The 20,923-nt window shown below is 42.5% G+C and overlaps 1 protein-coding gene across 4 annotated transcripts in view; it reads right to left on the bottom strand.

The window, feature by feature from the left end:
* MOB2 (MOB kinase activator 2) overlaps positions 1–20,923 on the bottom strand; it is a 120,819-nt gene that overhangs the window by 28,586 nt on the left and 71,310 nt on the right. For 2 of the 4 annotated variants that reach the window (XM_068397668.1, XM_068397669.1), the window contains exon 1: positions 5,944–6,158. The exons of the other annotated variants lie outside the window; for them this stretch is intronic. In XM_068397668.1, the coding sequence (XP_068253769.1) occupies positions 5,944–6,053 (110 nt within the window). In that variant the 5' untranslated portion in view covers positions 6,054–6,158. Of the gene's footprint in view, positions 1–5,943; positions 6,159–20,923 lie in introns of those variants that run through there. 4 annotated transcript variants of the gene reach the window in all.

The following is a 20,923-nucleotide window of genomic DNA, read 5'->3' as shown; positions in this document are numbered from 1 at the left end:
CAAGCAGTTAAAGTCTGGAGCAAATCCTATAATGAAACAGACGCGTACCAAGGAAACAAGATAAAAGAAGGGTGAAGAATTTCAGAAGTCTGAGATAGCAATCAAATCTATTTTTCTTAAAGCGTTCAGGAGGAATCTTCAGAAAAAAGGCAGCATACTTTTGCCCCTAAAACAGAGCGAAATGCTGTTATACCTCGGTGCCCTTCCTATACTAGCTCTGGAGACACCTTACAGGGTTATTTCAACACACAGAAGTAGTTTAGCAGTCCTCTCACTCTGGCTATCACTTCATAGGATGTAGAACATGTAACCAAAATACAGCTCGATGTTGTAAATACCTCTAAAGAAAGACACAGACTTCTTCATTAAGTTAATACATTGTACACTGTTTCACCAACTTCACAAACACACCAGGGTCAGGACACTCCTGCAGCCAATACAAGTGAACAAACAGACTACTCTCCCAAAGAAATGGAGGGGTGCATGGCTTACTGGACCACTAGTGAGACACAGCATCTTCCCAGAGCACAGCTTCAAGTCCTAAGCTCCAGAAGGACACCAGGTTGTTATATGGCTTTGTCAGAAATATCCCACAGCTTGCAGCAGGGCTGAACGTCAAGTTGAGCACTACAAGTTTTGCAGCATGACCAGAAGAGACTTTGCTACCCTACGTGTGGCTGGGGAACACCCGCCTGTGCAAGCAGGGAGAGCTGCCCCTCCAGAGGGCATGTCCCAGTCGGATGAGGGCTGGTGATGCCACTCGGGCCTCCCTCCACTGCAGCCAGCTCTGTCCTGAGAACAGGACACTCGTGTCAAAGAACAATCTCCACAAGCTCATCTGCGCTTTCACACGCACAGAAGAACAACCACAAAGCCCCTCCTGCCCGGTCACACCTTGCCAAAGCACAAGGTGTTACTGCCCCACAGTGTCACTGGTCCTTCCCCAGCAGCTGGGTGAGAGCCCTGACAGGCTGTCACTGAACAAGGAGTCGGCTCCTGTTACAGCAACGTTCATCAAGACACAGCATGACAATTAGTGACGTCAGTTGCCCTGAACCATAAACATTTTGAACTATTTTGGTACAATGGAAAGTTGTGGGAGGGAGAAAGAAAAAGAACAGGATAAAAATAGCTGACATGGTTCTGAAGAGCACTTCGCCTGTAAGCCCCTTCCCTCACGCTGCCCTCCCTCCCTTCTATTCTGCCTGGCCCCAGACTTCTGCATTAATCAGATTAGCTAGTGTTAAACAAGGCTCTTCCTAATTGCTTTCTAATCCTGTAGACCAGACTAAATTATTGAAAAATGTTTCTACCTGAACTAGGGTAAAACAGGATTGATTTTTTTTAAATACTTGCTTTAGTCCTGTTGATACACACGAGCATCACAGACAACCGCTATCTTCAGCAATGAGAGTCAATGAGCGGTGGAGAAGAGGCAGCCACGAACACACTCTGCTTCTACTCACCAACGCCCCGTTTCATGAACATGTTTAAGACAACTTTGCATGATTACTTAAAAAACAGAATCCAATATCAAAATTAACCTAGTTTCTTTCTGATCTTGCTATGAGTTATTTGAGGAATAAACAAGGAATTTAATTTTTTAAAAATCTGTAAATGCTGCATGTAAAAATACAAAGCACCATTCAGGATGCCAACAGAAACTTGCTAATTTATCTGACTGAAGCAATCATTATCACACTATCACCAAAGACAAATTACTGCACTCTTGAAAAGCACCTGTAAAACTTCCACTTTGTTAGTAATGACAATAGCACACCTACCCCAAAAAGAGTGGGGTTGGTTGTTTTATTTTTTGGTTAGTATCTAAATCAATCCCTGCACATCGCTGTAAGAAGGGAGGCTTTTACGAGAAAGAGGAGTTTTAAGTTATCTATTCCCACACTCATCGTGGATTATGTGCACACATAAACCATCCTGTACTTTATCAGAAGTCATTACACAATGACATCACAACTCTGTCGCCCACATCGTTTCTCTTTCCTGATAACATATCACCAACCATTAGTCAACTATCCCAGAGGGACTGGGTTTCACTGGAGATGTAAAAAGAAACACACTTGACTACGAAGCTGCACGAGGAGCAGTCTCTGAAAATCGCCCACGCGGGACCCAAAGTGCCACGGCACAGCAAACAATGCCGCAGTTGAGCCACACTCAAGCATCTGAATGAGGATTCACACACCGGGGCAGGCAGCAAACACCGTGTCCTGAAGCCATCAGCATGCGGCTCTGAAGAAGTGGCTTATGGCCAGCTCAGTTATCCGCTGGGACCAAAGAGGGGAGATCTCTCGTGCACCTGAGTCTTCCTTCCACTGGTGCTGCTTGAGGCCAGTAAAAAGCACACCTCTGCAAGGAAGCTAACAGTGCAGCTGCTTCACAAAAGAACTTGAACAATTAATTAAATAATGCTAAAAAGTAGAATAACATTCCAAGTTTTCACATGGTACTTCTTTCACTTTCCCCTTCTCCCTCTCTTCAGAACCACCAACTTGTAGAAAACAAAACAACAACAGAAAAACTGCATCCATTTTGTTTTTTTCCCTCCGTAACCATGGGCTAAATAATTGCACAATTCATTACAGGAGATGGGAAAAATGAGATTAACATATTTCAAAAACTTCTGAAGTGAAACGAAAGTCCTAATTAAACACTGTGCTAAGGAATACACATAACTTCATCTCAGCTACGCTATGATTAATTTAAAGGGGAGATGACACTTTTCTAATGGTATTTTAATTTTTTTAATCATTACAAGTATGTAGTCTTGGTCCCATCCCTGAAGCGTTAAACACAGTTTACTAACCCACATGATGAAAGATACAAGCATCTCCAGAGTTCTTAATAGCTGAATCACTAATAATTTTAAAGAGTAATAAACCTAACAGTAGCTTTCATAAAATATTAATTAGAAAGGCTGAGAGCACATCTGTTGCCTTTGTCACATTTTTCCCCCTTTCTGCTTCAGTTGTCTTTCCCCACGCTCTTTTAAACTCTTCTCAGGTTCTCGGGCCTGCTGTTTCTTCTCTTGAAGCCTTTTTGCTTTCTCACACTTCCCTCCTTGTTTCCTCTCCGTACTGATTTTTCCTTTGGCAGCTGTTATTACTAGTGTGCAACACACGCACTGTCTGGCACCCAGCAGCTAGGAGGCCTTGAACCTACTAAGTAATGAAAGCAACTTGCATGTTAAAAACTTCAAGAGAGTGAGTTACTTATAAGTATATACAACTCATGTAAATAACATACAACAAATTTGCTATGGAGGAAAATCATACTGATTAAGTATCGTACTGGTACAACTGAGATTTGTAATTCACAACCAGGAGAGAGACAGGAAGGGAGGGCAATTTAGAGAGAAAACAGGCACTCTTGTCCATTGTTAATTTCTACAAGTCCTTGACAGCCTCTGGAGGGCTGGGAGGGAACAGTGACGATGACGGTTCGCAGTTATGCCTCAGAAAAAAGCCTAAAATGCAGTAGGCTGTTCATAACGCCAGGTTAAGCACAAGCAAGATATCCTTTGATCTCATTACCAAGCTATTTGTAGGCCTGATCAACAGAAGAAAAATTACTTCATCTAAAGTTTAGTATTGATTCATCTTCTGTATAGACTACAGAGAACTCAGTCAGCAGTGTTTCAGGTGGGCAGGCTTAAAAGTGGCATTTGATACCCTTTGTCCTGCACTTACTCTGAAATAGATGGCAAACCATTACAGTACTGTGGGATTCATCTCATTTAACTTCATATGACTACAATGTAAGTGCTAACAAGTGAGCTGGTCACCTTGTATCGGGCTGGCACTGCACCTCAGCATGCAACCACACCTTTAAGCTCCCAGTTCTTCTCCACCAACAATAAAGTGGACAAAGCTCAGCTGTGGTTGCCTATGTTCAAGAATCCCACCAGAGCTGTCACCAAGCAGCCACCATTTTTGGCCTAAATGAGGTCCCATGTGGCTCCTTCTTTCACCATCACTGTGCTCACACTTTCTTTAGCACTAATACCCAATTTTTGCAATAAGGAAGCTTCGACCGGACTTAGTATTTACCTAGGCTCCATCTAGTACCTGTGCTCTTAACGCTGTCTGGGCTCTTTGCTGAATAGGATGAGTTTATGTTTTACAGAACACAAACTGAAGAAAAGCAAGATGAAGCAGCACATAAGTTTAGATAAGGGATCTGAAGTATAGTCAAGAAGAGACCTAAGAGAACCAGTCTGGCATCTAAAGAAAGTTTTTGTGACTTCACATTTCTCTCTAACTGGGTTCAAAAGCAGACAACCCCCAATGAAAAGACACATTAAAAAAACCTCTACTACAAAACAGTAATCACTCCCATCCAGTAACAGCTTAGCAAAATAAAGTTATAATATTAAATCCTGAGCCCAAAATATTTAATGTATGACAACTTTTTCCTGCTTTCACAAGTTTTAGAGTATATGTAGAAAATAAACTTCAGGGGAAAAAAGGCAAAATTATGCACAATTTCTGCACGTACTCCAGTTGAAGGAAAAAGGACAAGGTTATGTTTTACTTTTTCAAAATCATGCACTGAACAAATCATAAAAATGTATGTTTCACTGCTAAGTCACAGGAAGTTACCTATACTTTAAAATAAACTGCCATAGATGCTGAACAAAAGGTTTGGCAATTCTTCCCTACAGAGGCACCCATCTATTTCCATCTGGGAGTGCTGCCAATAGAACAGCTACCAAAAACTTCAAAGAGTTCACAGCATGAATAGCAAGCCGCTGGCCAAAGGATTTTATTATATGACCAGCTGCGTAACACCATATTGAATTATAGACACCACCACCTCCAAAAAAAAAATGCAAAGAAGGGATGTTAAACTTGTTAAAAAGTTGAAAAAGAAACCTGAATTCCTTAAACTAATACTTTCTACAGGAAAGTATTTTTAACGGGGGGGGGAGTACTGCAACACAGCACTTCTTTAAGAGCAACTCCAAGCAGTTCTCCCAAGCCTATTTTAAGCCCAGTGAACTTCTCCAGTTTTAAGTCACAGCCAGAGCTCAGCTGCTTTGTGATGGGAATGCTCTGCTTTAATAAATGGCTCCCCTAAACTCGCTTGGGGAGAGACGTGAGTCAACAGAGGAAGAGAGGGATAATGTTTCTGTTGACAAACATTTAACAACTGGCAGCCGATAGTAGGAAACAGGGACAAACGAAAGCTTGCCAAATAAAGTTATGTTGGAGGAACAAGGCTCCTTTTTGGAGCAGCGCTGCCATTCTTCACAGATCCCAGAAAAATATCTGAACACGCTTAACCAAAAATAAAAAGCTGCAGTTGTTGAAGAGCAAGGCTGCTAATCCTAACATTTGTGGTGACGTTTTTCCCTGCAAACCAGAACGGGTCAGAACTCCTCCAAATCAAATTACTGCGCGTCCTGTGCCAAAGAGTCTGGTTTTGGTCTCAGGAGTCATACACGTCTCAGTGTTCACACAAGTCCTGAGCTACATGAGCAATTTTTTCCCCTCATCTTACGACATTTCTGGAGAAAACATGCCAAAGCATATGTAGCGTCTTGGTCAGACTCCTTATTCAGTCCTTATTCAGACCTTCACTGTCTGCTTACGTCCTGGAAATTTACTTCTCGGGGACCGCAAACAAAGTTTGACTGCTGTATTATGGGTGGACAAATGTTCCTCTCCAAGCAGCTGTAGCTATTCCAGCTTCCACCCTCCCAGACTGCTACACGAGACCCAGAGGGAGCCCAAAGCAGCCTCCCTCCTCCAGACCCGAGAGGGCTGAGCACAAGGCACCCGGGCCACGTTTCTCACTCAAGCTCCAGCTCCCTCCTCGCTCCTCTCGGGGCCACGCAGACGTTCGTGGGGGAACCCTCCCTTCCCGCACACGCCCCCGGGAGCCCCGCGGGGCAGCCGCCACCGGCGGACCCGTCCTTACCGCAGCACTTTGCCCACCGCCTGCAGAACCATTTTGCAGCTTAATCCGGGTTTGGGACTCTGGGCGAGGACGGGCCGTTCACCGGGGAGGCTGCAGTGATCCCCAACCATGGTACGGCGGGAGGAGCGCGGCGCAGCAGAGCCGAGCGGAGCGGGGCAAACGCCGGGGCGCCGGCGGGCACGGCGCGGCGCGGCACGGCACGGGCTCTCCGCCGCTCTCCCCGGCCAGCAGCCGCCCGCCCGCCCCCGCCGAGGGCCCCGGCCCGGCCCCCGCCCGACGCCGCCAATGGGCAGCGGCGCTGGGGGCGGGCGGCCGCCGCGGTTCCTCCGCCCGCCCCGCCTGGGGCTGCGCCGGATCAGCCCGTTCCGGCCGGAGCAGGCCGCGGCGTGGGGCCAGGGCGGGGACCCGGAGAGGCGGCGGGGCCGGGCCGGGTTATACAGCCCTCTGCTCCCTCGGCCCCGGGCAGGGCTCCACGGTACGTTTCAGAAAATGCTGCACGGAGCCGCGGGGCTGGAGCAGGTCTGCAAGCGGGTGGGCAGGAGGGAGGAAGCACCCCCGGCGCGGCCCTACAGAGCGCACCAAGCAGCGCTGTCCAACACCAGCACCAACATCAGGGATAAAATCCTCTGCCGCATCTGGCGGCCAAAAAGCAAGCACGACGAAGCAGACTCGCTAGGACGGTGATGCCGCAGGACACGAGGCACACACGCTGCTGTAGCTGTCTGCAGTACAGGTCCCATCCGTAACGGGGCCACACTGGACTCCCAGTGAGAAATGGGAATAACGATGCCTTTCACAAGCAAGGCTTTGCATTGCTGTCACAGGGCTCTGTGACGAGTAAGTGCACGGGCTAGCCCAAGAGCAAAGCTAGATAAGTTCTGCCAGAAACAGTTTTACATAGTGAATGTCAGCCCAGCAATGACATCAAGACCTTTATCAGAGGGGTTTAAACAGAGGAATGGTGAAGAATGAGTAAAACCACAAACAGCGAGAGCCACCTTGGCATTATGACCAGAGTTAAGAGCAGGCACTTGGGTAATCGTCTGCAGAGGACGACTGATTAATCAGCGTCCCCAAACACAAGGTCCGTTGTGACACACCAGCAATTTTACATGGAGAAACCACTTTGCCATGAGTTTTCCTAACACCTTAGAAAGAAAGGTCCTAAGACCTTAGAAAGGCGCTGTACGTCCAGCTCCTTATCCATGCCACGTAACCGCACTTGACACACACCTTTTGGACAGGCAGCTGTGCCCATGGCTTGCTGATGTAGCATTTAAAGCAAAATCATAAAAAATGTGACGGTGTGGCATAACATGACCTAGAACACAAAGCCCTGAGGACATCACTTATTCTGACACACTAAAACCTGACCCGTGACAGAGAAAACAGTGGTTTTGCCATTTTAGGCACATCTGCAGCACCAGCTGCAGTCAGAAGGGGCAGTTCCCCAGACAGGTATCGCCAAGCACTCCAGTTCGCTTCCTAAACGGGCATCTTCCCCAGTAAACAGAAGGCCAACAGACTTGTTGAATTAAACCTAGCATAAATCATGCCATCGCTGCTGTCACCAACCCGGCATCACTTGGTCAAAGCGACTGGGAACGTGTTTGCTGTTTGCACAAACCCAAGAAACTGCAGCCACATGACACAGCTTGGAGGAATAATGTGCTGCTCTTAGTGCCAAAGCACCTACCCAGGCAGCGGTGTTTGTCAGTTACACGCTTTTAGTCACACATCCAAGTTAGGCCTTCACATCCTTGTGAAGCAGGAGGTATTTTTATTCCCACTCTCCAAGCAATCCACTCTCCAAGCAATCCACTTAAGACAGAGTTTTAATGACTTCACTGATAGCACACAGGAAGCCTGCAGCTGAACACGGCTCAGCTTTCCACTCTGCGGCCCGGCGCTTCACACAAAGATTATCCAACCCTTGAAAAACCTGATGCTCACTCAGTCTTTCCCCAAGTAACAGCAACTTGTCACAGCAACATTAAAAAGCCACAGTTCTGGCAAACAGGGGAAGGACACCTGTCAAGAGGGCGGTTGCCCTCATTTCGTTCACCGGTGAAATCTGCACAGAGGGAATTTTGTTTTTAAAAAACCACCCTAAAAACAACAAGCCTGTGATATAAAGCAGCTTAAGTTTTAATAAAAGTCTGTCTATCCAAAGTAAATTACAGAAAAATCCAGAGGTCAAACCAAAATAAATACAGCTCTGTGTTACAGTTGTATTAGGAAAGGTGGCCTCTCCGTGACTCTGACAGCTAAACATTCCCTCTTCAGAGATAGAGCTGCAGTGATCTCACACAGGTTAGGAACTGATGCTCTGCTGTTAAAACTGATAGGTCAACTGAAATAAAGTTTTTAAACCTGAGATCTTTTTACTTTGACCCAGATAAATGACCCACTTCTCTATTCTGTTAGCTCCCGCATCAAACCGGTACTTTCCTATCCCTTTCCTTAACCATACATGTCTGCAGCAGCCTTTCCAGCCTTTCCTCAACCCATCAGGTTTCCTCCATTCAAGCAGTATCCCCTTTTTGGATCAACTGCATGCTACAGTTTACCTGTAGTACATGATTTTATGCAAGTTGTGGGAAAATCCAGCATCTCAAAGTCAATTTTAAATGCTCCAAAATAATAAAAATTAAACAAGGTTATTACAGGAAGCACAACTTAAGCACATACACTTTATTTGTCATCAACATAAGTAATTTAAAAGACATGTGCAGTACAGATTCTCACACTTTAACAAGATTTAGAGCACATGTGCAGATACAAATGGGTTTACTTGAAAGCTGCTGCATCCAGAAAGAGCAGTACTCAATCTAAAAGTAATGTATTTATTTGAACACAGCTACTGGTCTGATCTCTACGTATGCATATTCTGAATGATGCATATCTGCACTTCCTCAAGGATCTGTCTTACAGCCATCCAATATCCTGCCTATTTACATCCATCAGTGGCTTCTTTGCACTTGCTTCCTCAGCATTCTCTGCATGTTGGATCCGACCTTAGCACAAGTGTGCCTCAGCAGAGGCGAAGTGCTTCTAGCATATCCCTTACCCACCAGCCAGGTTTGAAAGATCACAGAGTTGTGTATTAAAATCATCGCGAAAATGCTAACGGAAATACCCGTGAGTTGACCTACCAACAGCTTTATGACTTGTATTGGTCCTACAGACATGTCAGCAAAACAGTAACATCACCAGTGGCACAGAGTGAGGACACAAAACAGTACACTGGGAAGAGCAGAGCCCCATTTCCCACCACTTACACATGACTATGTTTTTACACTACACTGATGGAAAGTTTTCTACATCAATCCCAACTACCAAGCCAAGGAATGGTATTTATAAATTTTATGAATAATGCTTTGTATTTATAATGATGTTATAAGCAACAGTTACACAATTACATATTTATTTGCCCCTTTTAGGGTTCCATAAAAATTAAGTGTAAAGCAGCCACCACGGGGACGTATACTAGTACGCAGAGGTCTGGCAAAGAAAGCAAGTCTTATCAACCCAGACAAGCAAACAATGTCGGGGAAAAAAAAAATCATAACTATTATTTTGATTAAGGTACAATTCAGCATTCATATGTATAGAAATGAGGCCTTGTGACATCAGATTGTAAAGTTCTGTTTTAAATTAAACTGAAGTTTATTGTGTGTCCCTGCCTGACATACATTTCAGTTTTGCTGGCTAATTAGCCCTTTTGTTTAACTTTAGTGTGCCCTGCTACCACCTAGCCAAGTACCCTTTCCAGTTACCTCACAGTGCATCCCCAGCTCTCGGGAACCACTTAAAATCAGCAATAAAAACATTTTATCCTTTAGCTTGCCTCTAAGCAGTATTTATACTGAGATTACATTTGTTCTCCATTTTGTCATCCTCACACAGCAACAAAGATGGCACGAGCAGCTTTGCTCCATAGAGACAGTAAAGGCATGGATTTTGGACAGAAGACAGACTGAAGTCAAAGTTGTCTCAGTCTCAAAAAGTAGCTCAGAGGTGGTCATAGTGAAGAGGGAAATAAGAGATTTCAAGGGTATACTTTCAGCCCCACTCTTGAGATGACAGCAAAAGAAATCTCTCTTCCTGACCACACAGAGTGCTGCGATACAAGCCTTATCAACAGTGGCCACATACATTGCAGAAAGTTTGTGCATAGAAGATTGAGCTTAAAAGCAGCACATCTCTAAGTGACAAGGTGCCTACATTTGCTGCTTTATTGAAAGCCCTGGTAACAGCAAGTCAATGTCTATTCTGCACCCACCACCTTTGGCTTCATCTATACCGTGGGTATTTTTTTTCTGCAATAGCCAGAGAGAAAAAAATGGTACATGATATTCTCACCTAATCCATAACATGAGAAACAAACAATCAATTGCAGCATAATAGCAAAATACCTCAAAATATCAGTAAAGCTTCACCAGGAACTCCAAAGAGCTTTCATTATGGCATTTTGGAAAGGATGGACAAAATGAGGAGAACCAAAGGCTCATCGAGTATCGCTTTACTAAAAAAAAATAAAGAAAAAAAGAAAAAGGAAAGTGAATGTTGCTGTATGTACCAAACACAGAAATCATCATCTCAACAGTACTGTATTTCTAGCATAAGCATAGGCACATCTATTGCTCTGAAATCCCCCAAAATGTCAATTTAAGCCAGGTTCATCAGGAAGTGTGTATGGATGAGAGCTGAAGAACATGAATGTGTTGAAGGAAGCAGCAACAGCAGCAGTTCAGCAGGAGATATTCAACTCTACCAGTACTGGACAAGTACCCGAGAACTATTAGGAAAGGATGGGATGGTCACACTCAGACGCTACATGGACAAGTGATGTGAAATAGAGGACAGAGTTGATTTATCGCCTGCATTCCAGTTGGTCCTCCTGAGTCAGCCCACCTGAAGCGACAGAAGCCCTCTTCAAAACACACACTGGCAGGACACTTGTTTCCTGAGCGGCTGTTCCAGGCGAGTTTGTGGCAAGTAGATTCTAAGTCAATGAATTGCCATGGAGTTGGAGAGAAACATCAGATTCAGGCCTTAGTTTGTAGTATCCCTGAAAACTTACCACTGTAATAAAAATAATTTCTGTTTTTAAAAGTTATTATGTTGAATCCCAGGCAAGTTTGAAGATCACTGCATTCTGCTTAAAGTTTCCCCTGCTTTCAACTGAAAAGGTTCTTTTCTTTCGTTACTAAGCTTTTGTATATCACTATATAGCACCCCATTTCCGTGACAGATGAAGCAGTCCCTATACAGTACCTTTCTTACATAGTTCATGCCAAAATAATAAAACATCACAGTGACACATCCTCAGGAGGCAGAGAGTTTTCTCTCTTTCTAGTTTGCAAAACAATATGCTTGACACTACTATATAAAGGAACAATAAACTGGAAAATATTTGCAAATAAATAGCTCAAATCTATCACCCTCATAAAACTGTCTTCCACATAGGCAAAGTTTACTGGGCAGAAGCCTAGCAATAGTTCCAAGTGACATTGAAGCTCAAGGGACAGGCAACATCTGTCTCAGAGGATGAAATCAGGTTTTTTTCTTTTAGTGGGGGAGAGGGAAAGAAGAAAACACAAACAAGTAAAGATGTGCCAGTGAAGCTAATGCATTTATCCTTCCGAGTACCCAAAAGGATGTCTTTTGACACCTGCATCTCACAGATTAAGTCAGAGGAAGGAGTCTTATTAAGCAGAGTACCTGCTGATAGGCTGCATGGGGTGCTCACAGCGCACTGTGAGATGCTTAGTTTATACCATTGCAGCCACTGTTAGTTCCTTCCTAGAGGTAACACAGGTGAGAATTTCATCTTGCATTTTACCATTCCTTTTTTTGTTTTTCTTGCTCTAATTTTTAAGTTTAACTAGGCTGTACTCCAGGGAAGCATTAGTGCAATATGCATTTGATACAGAAAAGCTAAAATGAAAGACTCCTGTTCTTTTCCTTCTCTCCCCCAAATACGCTGGACCTCAAGCTTCATATAAAGAGGCAAAACTTCTAAATTGGCTAAGAAGTTCTCCCCAGGGATTGTTGAACATATTTGGAGCTATTTGCTACATATATACAGAACTCTCACTGTAAGTTTTACAACACAACTACTGTTTTCACAGACAGGTAAATATGGCATGGAAAAAAAACCCCTAATTGCAAATTGGCACGAAACTCTAGACTAAGGAGTCAAAGGTGTAATCAGCACAGGAAAGGAGGGTATCTGTGTCGGCACTGTTACTGGTCAGGACTATCTACACTTGGGTGGGAAAGGCATAGAAGGAAAAAAGGGAGATGCTGGGAGTGAACTTGCAGAGTTTTCCCAGACAGATGGATAGCCACTAAAGAAATACAAGTTTCCCTCCTTCTTGGTGCTAAAAATGGCTTCATTTCAGTACAGCAAATGATTTTACCTGGTAATATCACGTTTAGATGACAGCATAAGGGAAAAACAATTCATGAAATAAGCCTGAAATTTATTCTAGGAGATTTTTCTCCAGGCATACATTACAAAATGTAACACACAGAGCTTACATTATGTAAGATTAAACCAGGGAAACTATTCATTGTAATTCCTGGCATTTACAGAATAATTCCTTAGCTACTACTTCTAAAGAGCAGGACCACAAAATCCAGGAGTCACAAAATTAACTTGGTTCACACCCAGACAAGTGCACGTTTGCATTCCACATACAATTCAAAACACACATGCTGCATCCCAGCTAATTTGATTTCTTAATACCTCGCAGGCCCAGCACAGACCAGGGTGACAGGAGGCCAGTAACAGCTTCTGCCACGCAAACGATGCCATACAGTATCTAACTTAAAACCTGAAATAGTTCCAATTTATGAAACAGATGTAAAACTTTCCAGCAGTCCTTCAGCCTTGCAAAGCTGTGTAAGTACTGTTTGTGTGGCGGCAGCTCAGCCCAGAGGAGGGGCCACTTCACAGCTCTGAAATAAAACCTGTTGGGTCAGTGTGCGTGTAAAGGCGTGCACTGGAGATGGACACAGGGCTACAGAAAGAGACTAACAAGTAGTTTGTCACAAGGACCCACCTCTGCTGAAGTTACACAGCTGCATTTCAGTCGTGGAAGTAAAAGCATGAAGAACTTGCCTTTGAGGAATCCTCAGACCTAACGTACCACTGATTAAGCATTTCGAGGCATTTGAAAAAAATAACAGTTCTTTTTCAGTATGTTAGTACAAATGAGAGATTTGTAAACTTACTGAAAAAACACCTTGATATTTTATAGAACAATTCTTGACAGTTGGTTTTAGTAAGGATGTTACACACAAGAACCCATAATATTCTCACAACAGGGCTGCCGTGGGTCTTTCCTGCGCTTGCCAGTCTTGCCTCTGTGAGAGCTCTGCGTACACTTACGTAGGCCCAGCCACACATACACTGAACAGCATAAATAATCTCCTCGTAATTTTCCTAAAACTCGTTACAAAAACAAATATAGCCAGTTTTCATGCTTTGATTTTCTGATAAAGAAAATGGCTTAAGTGCATTAAATTACCCATTTGATTTTAATCTCACACTTCGATGGTATAAAACTTCAAGCATCTTGCAAAACCAACGTGATCATATGATCTTGAGATCAACCCTCTCCCACAAATTCAGGACAGATTTGGACAAAAAGTGGCAGGATAATACAATTTAAGGTGAAGACTACCATACACTTTTCTGAGGCACTGCAGTAACATATGCTGGAAGCACACTGGTCTAGTTCAACAAGGAACTGGTGGATTAAAAATGCTTGTATACATAGGATTGTTGGCTTTGTATCATATTCATTGTTTTTAAATAACATTTCTTCAAAAGCAAGTTAAGCTAGCCACTGAGTGAAATCATGCTATACTAAAAAAAACCTCAAAGAACACCCAGAAGAGTAAAATGTATGGAAAATATCACTTGTCTAAATAAAAATAATATAAAACACTACTACTTGAATTATCTCGAACCATGAGAAGTTTCCTTTTTAGGCTCAGAATATTTGAAAGCAATTTTTTAAAAAGCCCTCCTGGAAGCATACAGAGGTCATGAGAAGGTCTACTTATGACAGAACTGCCTTCCAAATTATGGCTAGATTATCACTCTACAGGACACGAGTATTTTTATTACTGTGACATGCTTGCACTGCTGTAAACCCTGATTAAGAGGCAGTCGTGGATTACATCTTGAGAGAGAAACACCATAAAATAAACTTATATGAACCCAAATCTCATCTGATCAAGGAAAAAGATAAGAAATGGTAGAATGCACAATGGAAGAGCCGAGTTTAAGCCACTCATGGGTTTAAAAATAACACCATTAAGCATAGATCTATCTTTGAGCAGCACTGCTGTATATAAAGCTTTTGTGATGCTGTCTTGCTTAAAAATCTCATTTTGCCTAGAATTTGTTCTATGGTTAGATTTACACCTTTTCCCCATAGCCCATTACAACTCTCGAATGGATGTTTATTTACTAGGAAACAAAGAAAAGCACTGGCTGACAGAAGAGCTTTGCCATTCTGGTTGGACAAGATTGCCATTTGTCATGTTTTAGTAATGCAATAAGAAAATTAGCCTTGCTTGCTCTCAAGCACAAAAAAAAAAATCTCAATTAAAGTACTGGACAGGAACAGAGGAGAGGACACTACTGTGTCTACCAAGACTATTCTGCATGAACCTTGCTAAGTAAGCCTCTACGCCAATTCCACAGTCAAAAAAAAAAATTACTTTAATCTACGTTTTGCATGCCTTGTTTTGCATGCTTTTTCTAAACTACGTGCTTTCAGGACTTTGTCCATACCAATATGTACTGAGACTAGGATCAATGAGTGATAATGTCATCCTATCATAATTCCTACTTAGCAACTGAGAAATACAACTACCGTGAACACGGCAAAGACAACTTCTTCAAATGCTTGCTGAAAATTGCATCATCGCTAGGAAAAGGCCCTGAAGTTGCAGTGTTACTATGAGGATGCACAGGCAGGCAAGTGCCACATGAGAGACAAATACTATGTGATAACAGAAGAGGGGAAGGACAACTCCAGACGTCTCAAAAGTCCAACTCTGCCACTATGTCCTCTGAGGTGCGAGTGAAATTGAGCCCCTCTCTAAAGCAAGATAAATATATACCAAACTTTATATACCAAATTTTATCTAAATTCAGTGATAAACGCTACCTGAAGTATTTTAGCATTTTGCTAGGCTTCTTATTGAGGAGGTGAAAGCAAATACTAGAATATGTATTCATCCTGCATCTTGAGCTACTTCTGCACCTCGAAGGTGCACTATATGCATCAAGCAAATGTGCTCCAATACACAATACGTGAACCTTTCTCTTTTGACATTCTGCTCTAAAAATGATTTGAAACTAGGGAGAACACATTGTGTTCCACTATGCAAATAGCAACTTCCCTGTGTAATTTTAGTACATTTTGCTGAGAATTGCATCATGACTAGGATAGTACCAAGAGGACAAACATTTAACCACTATTCTTAGTTTGTTAGAAAATTTTTCCCACATTACATAAACACGTACACACCCACGCATGGGCAGCACCATCAATCTTTTCATTGTTTTTACTTTAGTAAAGGAACAGTTATTTTTCATTTCAGTAGCTTTTTGTTAGTGTTATGAAACATGTATTAACTTTTCTCCTTCAGCTTTCTTCACTATTATTCTTCTCTTGTCTTTACTGCAGTTGCCTTAACTTTCTGTAAGACAAGACCATAAAACAGGAAAAAAAAGTTGGCATACTGATTCAAAAATATCCTTAAAACTTCAGTAAAAGAATTCACTTCTAAATGTGTATGCAACAGAAAAGGGGATTGCCAAGGAGTTTTTCCTGATGTTTTCATAAAATGGATAGGCGCACATCTGACGAAAGAAGAAATACGATGTATTTCTAGTTCGCACACGTTAACCGAAGTACTGGGAACAAAACATAGCAGATTATTGAAAATATCATCTAAGCTTTACAAGCTTTTCCATACATTGGCCAGCAGCATGAACCATGCAAAATTCTTCTGAACAGATGCAGCCTTATGTCATTTTACTTGTACACATATCTCTGTCAAAGAGTAGCCAGCTCAGGGTAACCACACCTGAGCAATAGTCACATTAAAAGAAGACACAGAAGAGCTAAGAAGAAATTAAACACTCGAAAGCTGATCTTGGTATATTGATTTGCACTCCGCATTCAAGCTTCTGATTATACTTCAGAATTCATTTTTTCATTTCTTTGGCTGGAGGATGGTAAAATGCAGAATATAGATTCTGCTCCTGGTTGCTCTCCTACATGCTTAGTGCTAAATCTAAAAGCACGTATGAATCCTGTTAACGACCCAGTTCCAGTCTTCCCAATCCAACTAGGCTGTTAAATATGCATATAAAACTGATTAGATTTAAAAGAATTTATATGTGTGTTCAAGTGCTATATTAAACTGGAAATCAAAAGGTCGGATCTTAACCTCTTTGAGAATCGTGTTCATATGATGCAGCTTCTTCAGAGGGCCAGGAAGGAGAGGGGATGAGTGCATGGTATTTTAGCTCTATAGGGTGGAAGAAAATCTTCATTTTCTTCCCAATACGTGCTCTACATTTATACAATGAACATATAGTCAACTAAATACAAATTTTGAAAAGAATCTTTTTATCATAAAAAAGTACAGTTGTTGCTTTTAACAAGACAACATTCAAAACCACATTGCTATTCCCATTTCTGAAAGCAATAAAAGATTTCCTTCCACAAATTAGGCTTTGCTTTGTTTGCATATGTGAGTGTTCATGCATAACTGGAACCTGACCACAGCTATACTGCTAGCACTACTGCTTGTACGCCTGTTGACTAGCAATTCTTGTATGAAACATCTTCCTGCTTGCCTTTCCCTATGACCCAATTTATAAAGAAACTGGTAAAAGTCCACCTCATTGAAGTCAGTACCCATATCCATCACAATGTGAGTGCATACCAAAACATAGGATTTACACAGAAATAATACCACTGAGAAATGAGTCCTTGCTGTCGATCAGCTGAGCAGTGACAGACACGCATCGCTCTGTAATCCCAGGACTCCCAACAGCCCTCGGCACTGCAGCCCATCAAGTCCTTCTGGTCTGCCTAATGGAGGAGGGAAGGTCTAGGGCAGGGGGGAGCACTAAACAAATACTGCTTACTTCCTACGCCAAAACAAAAGTGACAAGAAACTATGCTTCACCATCCAAGGACTCAGTAAGTCCTTCAGGAAACAAGCCTCCTCAGGTAAAACTTTACCTTTTAAACAGCCAGTTGGAGAAGGAATAAATCAGCATGGATTCAGTGGTTAGCAACACGCAGGTAATGTACAGCTCCTCTTACCTTTCTCCTCATGTGACTACCGCTTTGTCTTCACCAATAATAGTTTGTTGGGGGGCAGTAGTTTTAAAGACAAGACAAAATATGCAATACTTATCACAGCTTAAAATTTACACACAGACAAGATCTGCCAGGTAGGTACAATCAGCATTGCACACCCCTTCCTGGGGTTGACTTCATCTGTCTTAACCTTGTAGATAAACTAAATAGTTGTGTCCCCACTATGGTTTTCATAGCTTACATATTCTAATTATTTCACAATGAAAACGTGTGCTTTTTTGATCCGAGAAGATATTTTGCCTACACAAATACTGCACACTAGCAAAACCAGCTGCTGCTGTAGACATGGCACTTCGTATGAAGCCTGTGCTTTGCGCTCGCATTTTAGAAGTCACCCCTCACCCACGCCTCTGAGCTGTCCAAGTAAAACAAGCTATACTGGTAAAAAACACATTTTGCCTGTAACTACACTTGACTTTCTTCCAGTGCAGGTGTACTCTCAAAAACCTTCTTCATACCCCAACCAACAACGCCAGAAGCCATTTGGAGCAGAGACAAAACGTACGCAGGTAACGCCCAGCTTTTCCACGGGGTGATTCACACGTTTCCTCCAGTGGCACGCTAGGCTCCTACACCACAGCACCCACCCAGCGCTTCCCTGAGGAGCCTGATTTACTGGGATTGCACAAATTAAAGGCACTGCACGTGCAGGGGACGATGCAGCCACCTACCTCCTGCTCGGGAGCCTGCAGAAGACAGTGGCCAAGGCAGGGCGGCTGCCCCTCTCCAGAGCTCCTTCCCAGGGGTCTCGGGAAAGCAGGGGCAATTAGGTGCAGGCCACAGAACGAGCTACCAGACCCGAGATGCTCGGGGACGCTATATGCCAGCACACCACAGTAACCAGAGCGGTAGGCTCTGGGGTCAGAACCAGCCTTCAGTTCTTGTCTGCCTTCCATCTCATTACCCCTGTAGTGAACCCAAAGCTTAATTAGCCCAAAGCACACCTCCCAGAAAGGCATCTGGTTTTAACTTGTATATCTGACAAGAAAGAAAAATCAGTTATTTTGCTCAGTAATTTGTTTCAATGGCTGATCACGTCCACTGTTAAAATGCACGTCCTTTGAATATTTGAAACCTCCTAGCTTTAACGTCCATTTATGTTTCCAATTATGATTGTTATCCTTTCTGTTAGATTATAGCTTTCTTTCCTTTTTTTTTTTTTTTTTAACTTCACTAGCTAGGTATTATATTCACCTCTTGATCTTCTGAGAAACTAAAAAAACTCCTTATGTCTCATTATTAGAAATTTTTTTTCCAGACTATAAATACCACAGGCCTTTTCTGCCTTTCTAATTTAGGAGGGATCCAAGTGCCTACTCAAGACAATGTAAGCACAACTGATCAAAAGATCTGGAGTCGTTCTTAAAATCTTAATAGAAATGAACAAGCACACAGAATTTTACTTGGTTCTTCACTCCCCAACAAATTAAAGGGCCATTTTCCATTTAATAATATTGCAAGTTTAAAATGTTTAAGTTTCTAACATCTAGAAATTCAGAGAATATTTGCATCCTAAGACAACAGAAAGAATGCCAGTACTCATTATTTGAGCAAGGAAAGAAAAATGTATAAAATCAGCAATTTATTTACATTTGCCAGACAGAAGAACTATAAATATAATATAGCCCTTGTTTTATAAATATTTAATTAGCTTAGTAACAATTAGGATCATTTCATCCCACACAGGTTGCTCTACCTTTGATTAAAAACCTCAAGGAGGAGGGGAAAAAAAAAGCTTGTTCTTCTTGTAATCCATTTTCTTTGCTTTCTCACTCACCACCCTGGGGGGGAAAAAAAGCCATAGCATGATCATTCAAAACTAGGTTGTAAGAAACAAATGGAGAGCACATGGCAAATGGCAAAAACGTTCTGTCCTCTTCCACAAAAATATAGCTCCTTATCACTGTGTTGCTTCCAATGTAATCCTTGAGTACCTTTGAGCAAAGAGCAGTATTGATTCGAGTCAAATTATCTGACCCAAGGGACTGCATAGAAAGGAGCAGGGAAGATGATACAGCTTAAAACCTGAATGAGTATGTCTTATCGTCTGCTAATATGACCATTAGTGTGGAAAGCTGCTCAGTTCCACTTTACTGCCCGCTGTCTCCAACGCCATCCTCATTCTCCCACCTTATACTCAGCAAGAGCAAATGCCTCCTCCCATCCTTTACAAGGAACATTCAGAGAGCAGCAATGAAAGAACCCAAAACAAGTTGTGGCTCCAGACTCCCTCAATACTGTCCTTTGTCTCGCTTTAACAATGCTACTTTTAACATATAGAACTCATGCAAAATATATCCATCCATACCTGAACTCGCTGAAAAACCCACCCTCACCCTCTCCATAAACACACTCCATATACTTCAAGGATTGTTGGGTTGCCTGATGGATGAGAAACCCAAGGCTTAACAGATTGCCATCGTGCAAGTCAGAACTCGCAGACATTTCCCAGCTTCAACATGTTACATCTCTACTAAAAGTGAAAGCTGCAGTTTACCCTCTTTGGGGCTTCATTTACTGCCTTATTTCTAATTCCAGATAACCAACTTCCAACAAAACTTGAAATCCCATGCTCTCTCACCATGCAAAGGAAGCCAGATTGTCCTCCTGTAAGGTACACACCTGCTTTTGTACCACAACTTCTATTAGCAGATTGTTGCTTAAGAAAAAACAGACTGGCAATGAGAAACAGATCAGCAGCTTGGCATTTCTTCTACTTGTGTAACCTTTCACAAACAGCCTTGCATTTCCATGAGGGCAACAACCGTCTGCTCTGTGCAAATACAAATACTAGATAATCCAAAACCTGAAATGCTGTTTAAAAATTGGCTGAATGGATACAGAGAAACCAAACTAGATTGACATTCAGATACTCTAAAACTTATAAGTGAAATTTTTTAATTTCTAAAAACCCATTTACAGTAAACTAATATTTAAATAGTGCTTATGCAGTCAACAAATACAGGTCATCAATCCCTCTCTTAACAGTGTTCTTCAGCAGCCTACCAACGCAAAATGCCACTAGGATCTTCTGAAACTCTCTGAGGGCATCTTTTGGGGACACAGCTAAGGCACTCTACCACCTAGCTTCTTCAGAGAGGGATTATTCCCATTCATTCGATCCCTGCCCAAACCAACTGGAAATGGTGCATTTTCATAGCATTTGTTTTCTGCTACTTTAATCCTGTGACGCAGCTCACCGTGGAGCAATTTCAGAGTCACTGGATATATAAGAGAAACAGCAGACACCCATCTAGGGATAGGAAGTCCCTTTTTCAGGGGAGGTTTGCCACTGTAGTGGCTCAGCTGTACTGTGGAACCGCACGCTTACGCTAATAGCTTCACACATGCGCTTGCAAAGAACAATGCCCAATGTGTGTAACTACATCAGTTCCCATAAATGAGAGTGATAAGACTGTACACAAAGAAAAATTACACTTGTTCCATTGTTTCACGCTGCCAGGACGTGGTGTTAAATACCGCTGTAGGAGGAAGTCAGAAGTGCTCCAAAACACAGGAAAACACTTGGAGAAACAGGGGACTTGGAC

This window comes from Nyctibius grandis, chromosome 4 (genome assembly GCF_013368605.1).
Source record: "Nyctibius grandis isolate bNycGra1 chromosome 4, bNycGra1.pri, whole genome shotgun sequence".
Lineage (NCBI taxonomy): Eukaryota > Metazoa > Chordata > Aves > Nyctibiiformes > Nyctibiidae > Nyctibius > Nyctibius grandis.
Note: the sequence above shows the minus strand (reverse complement) of the source record. Positions and strands in the feature narration are given on the sequence as shown.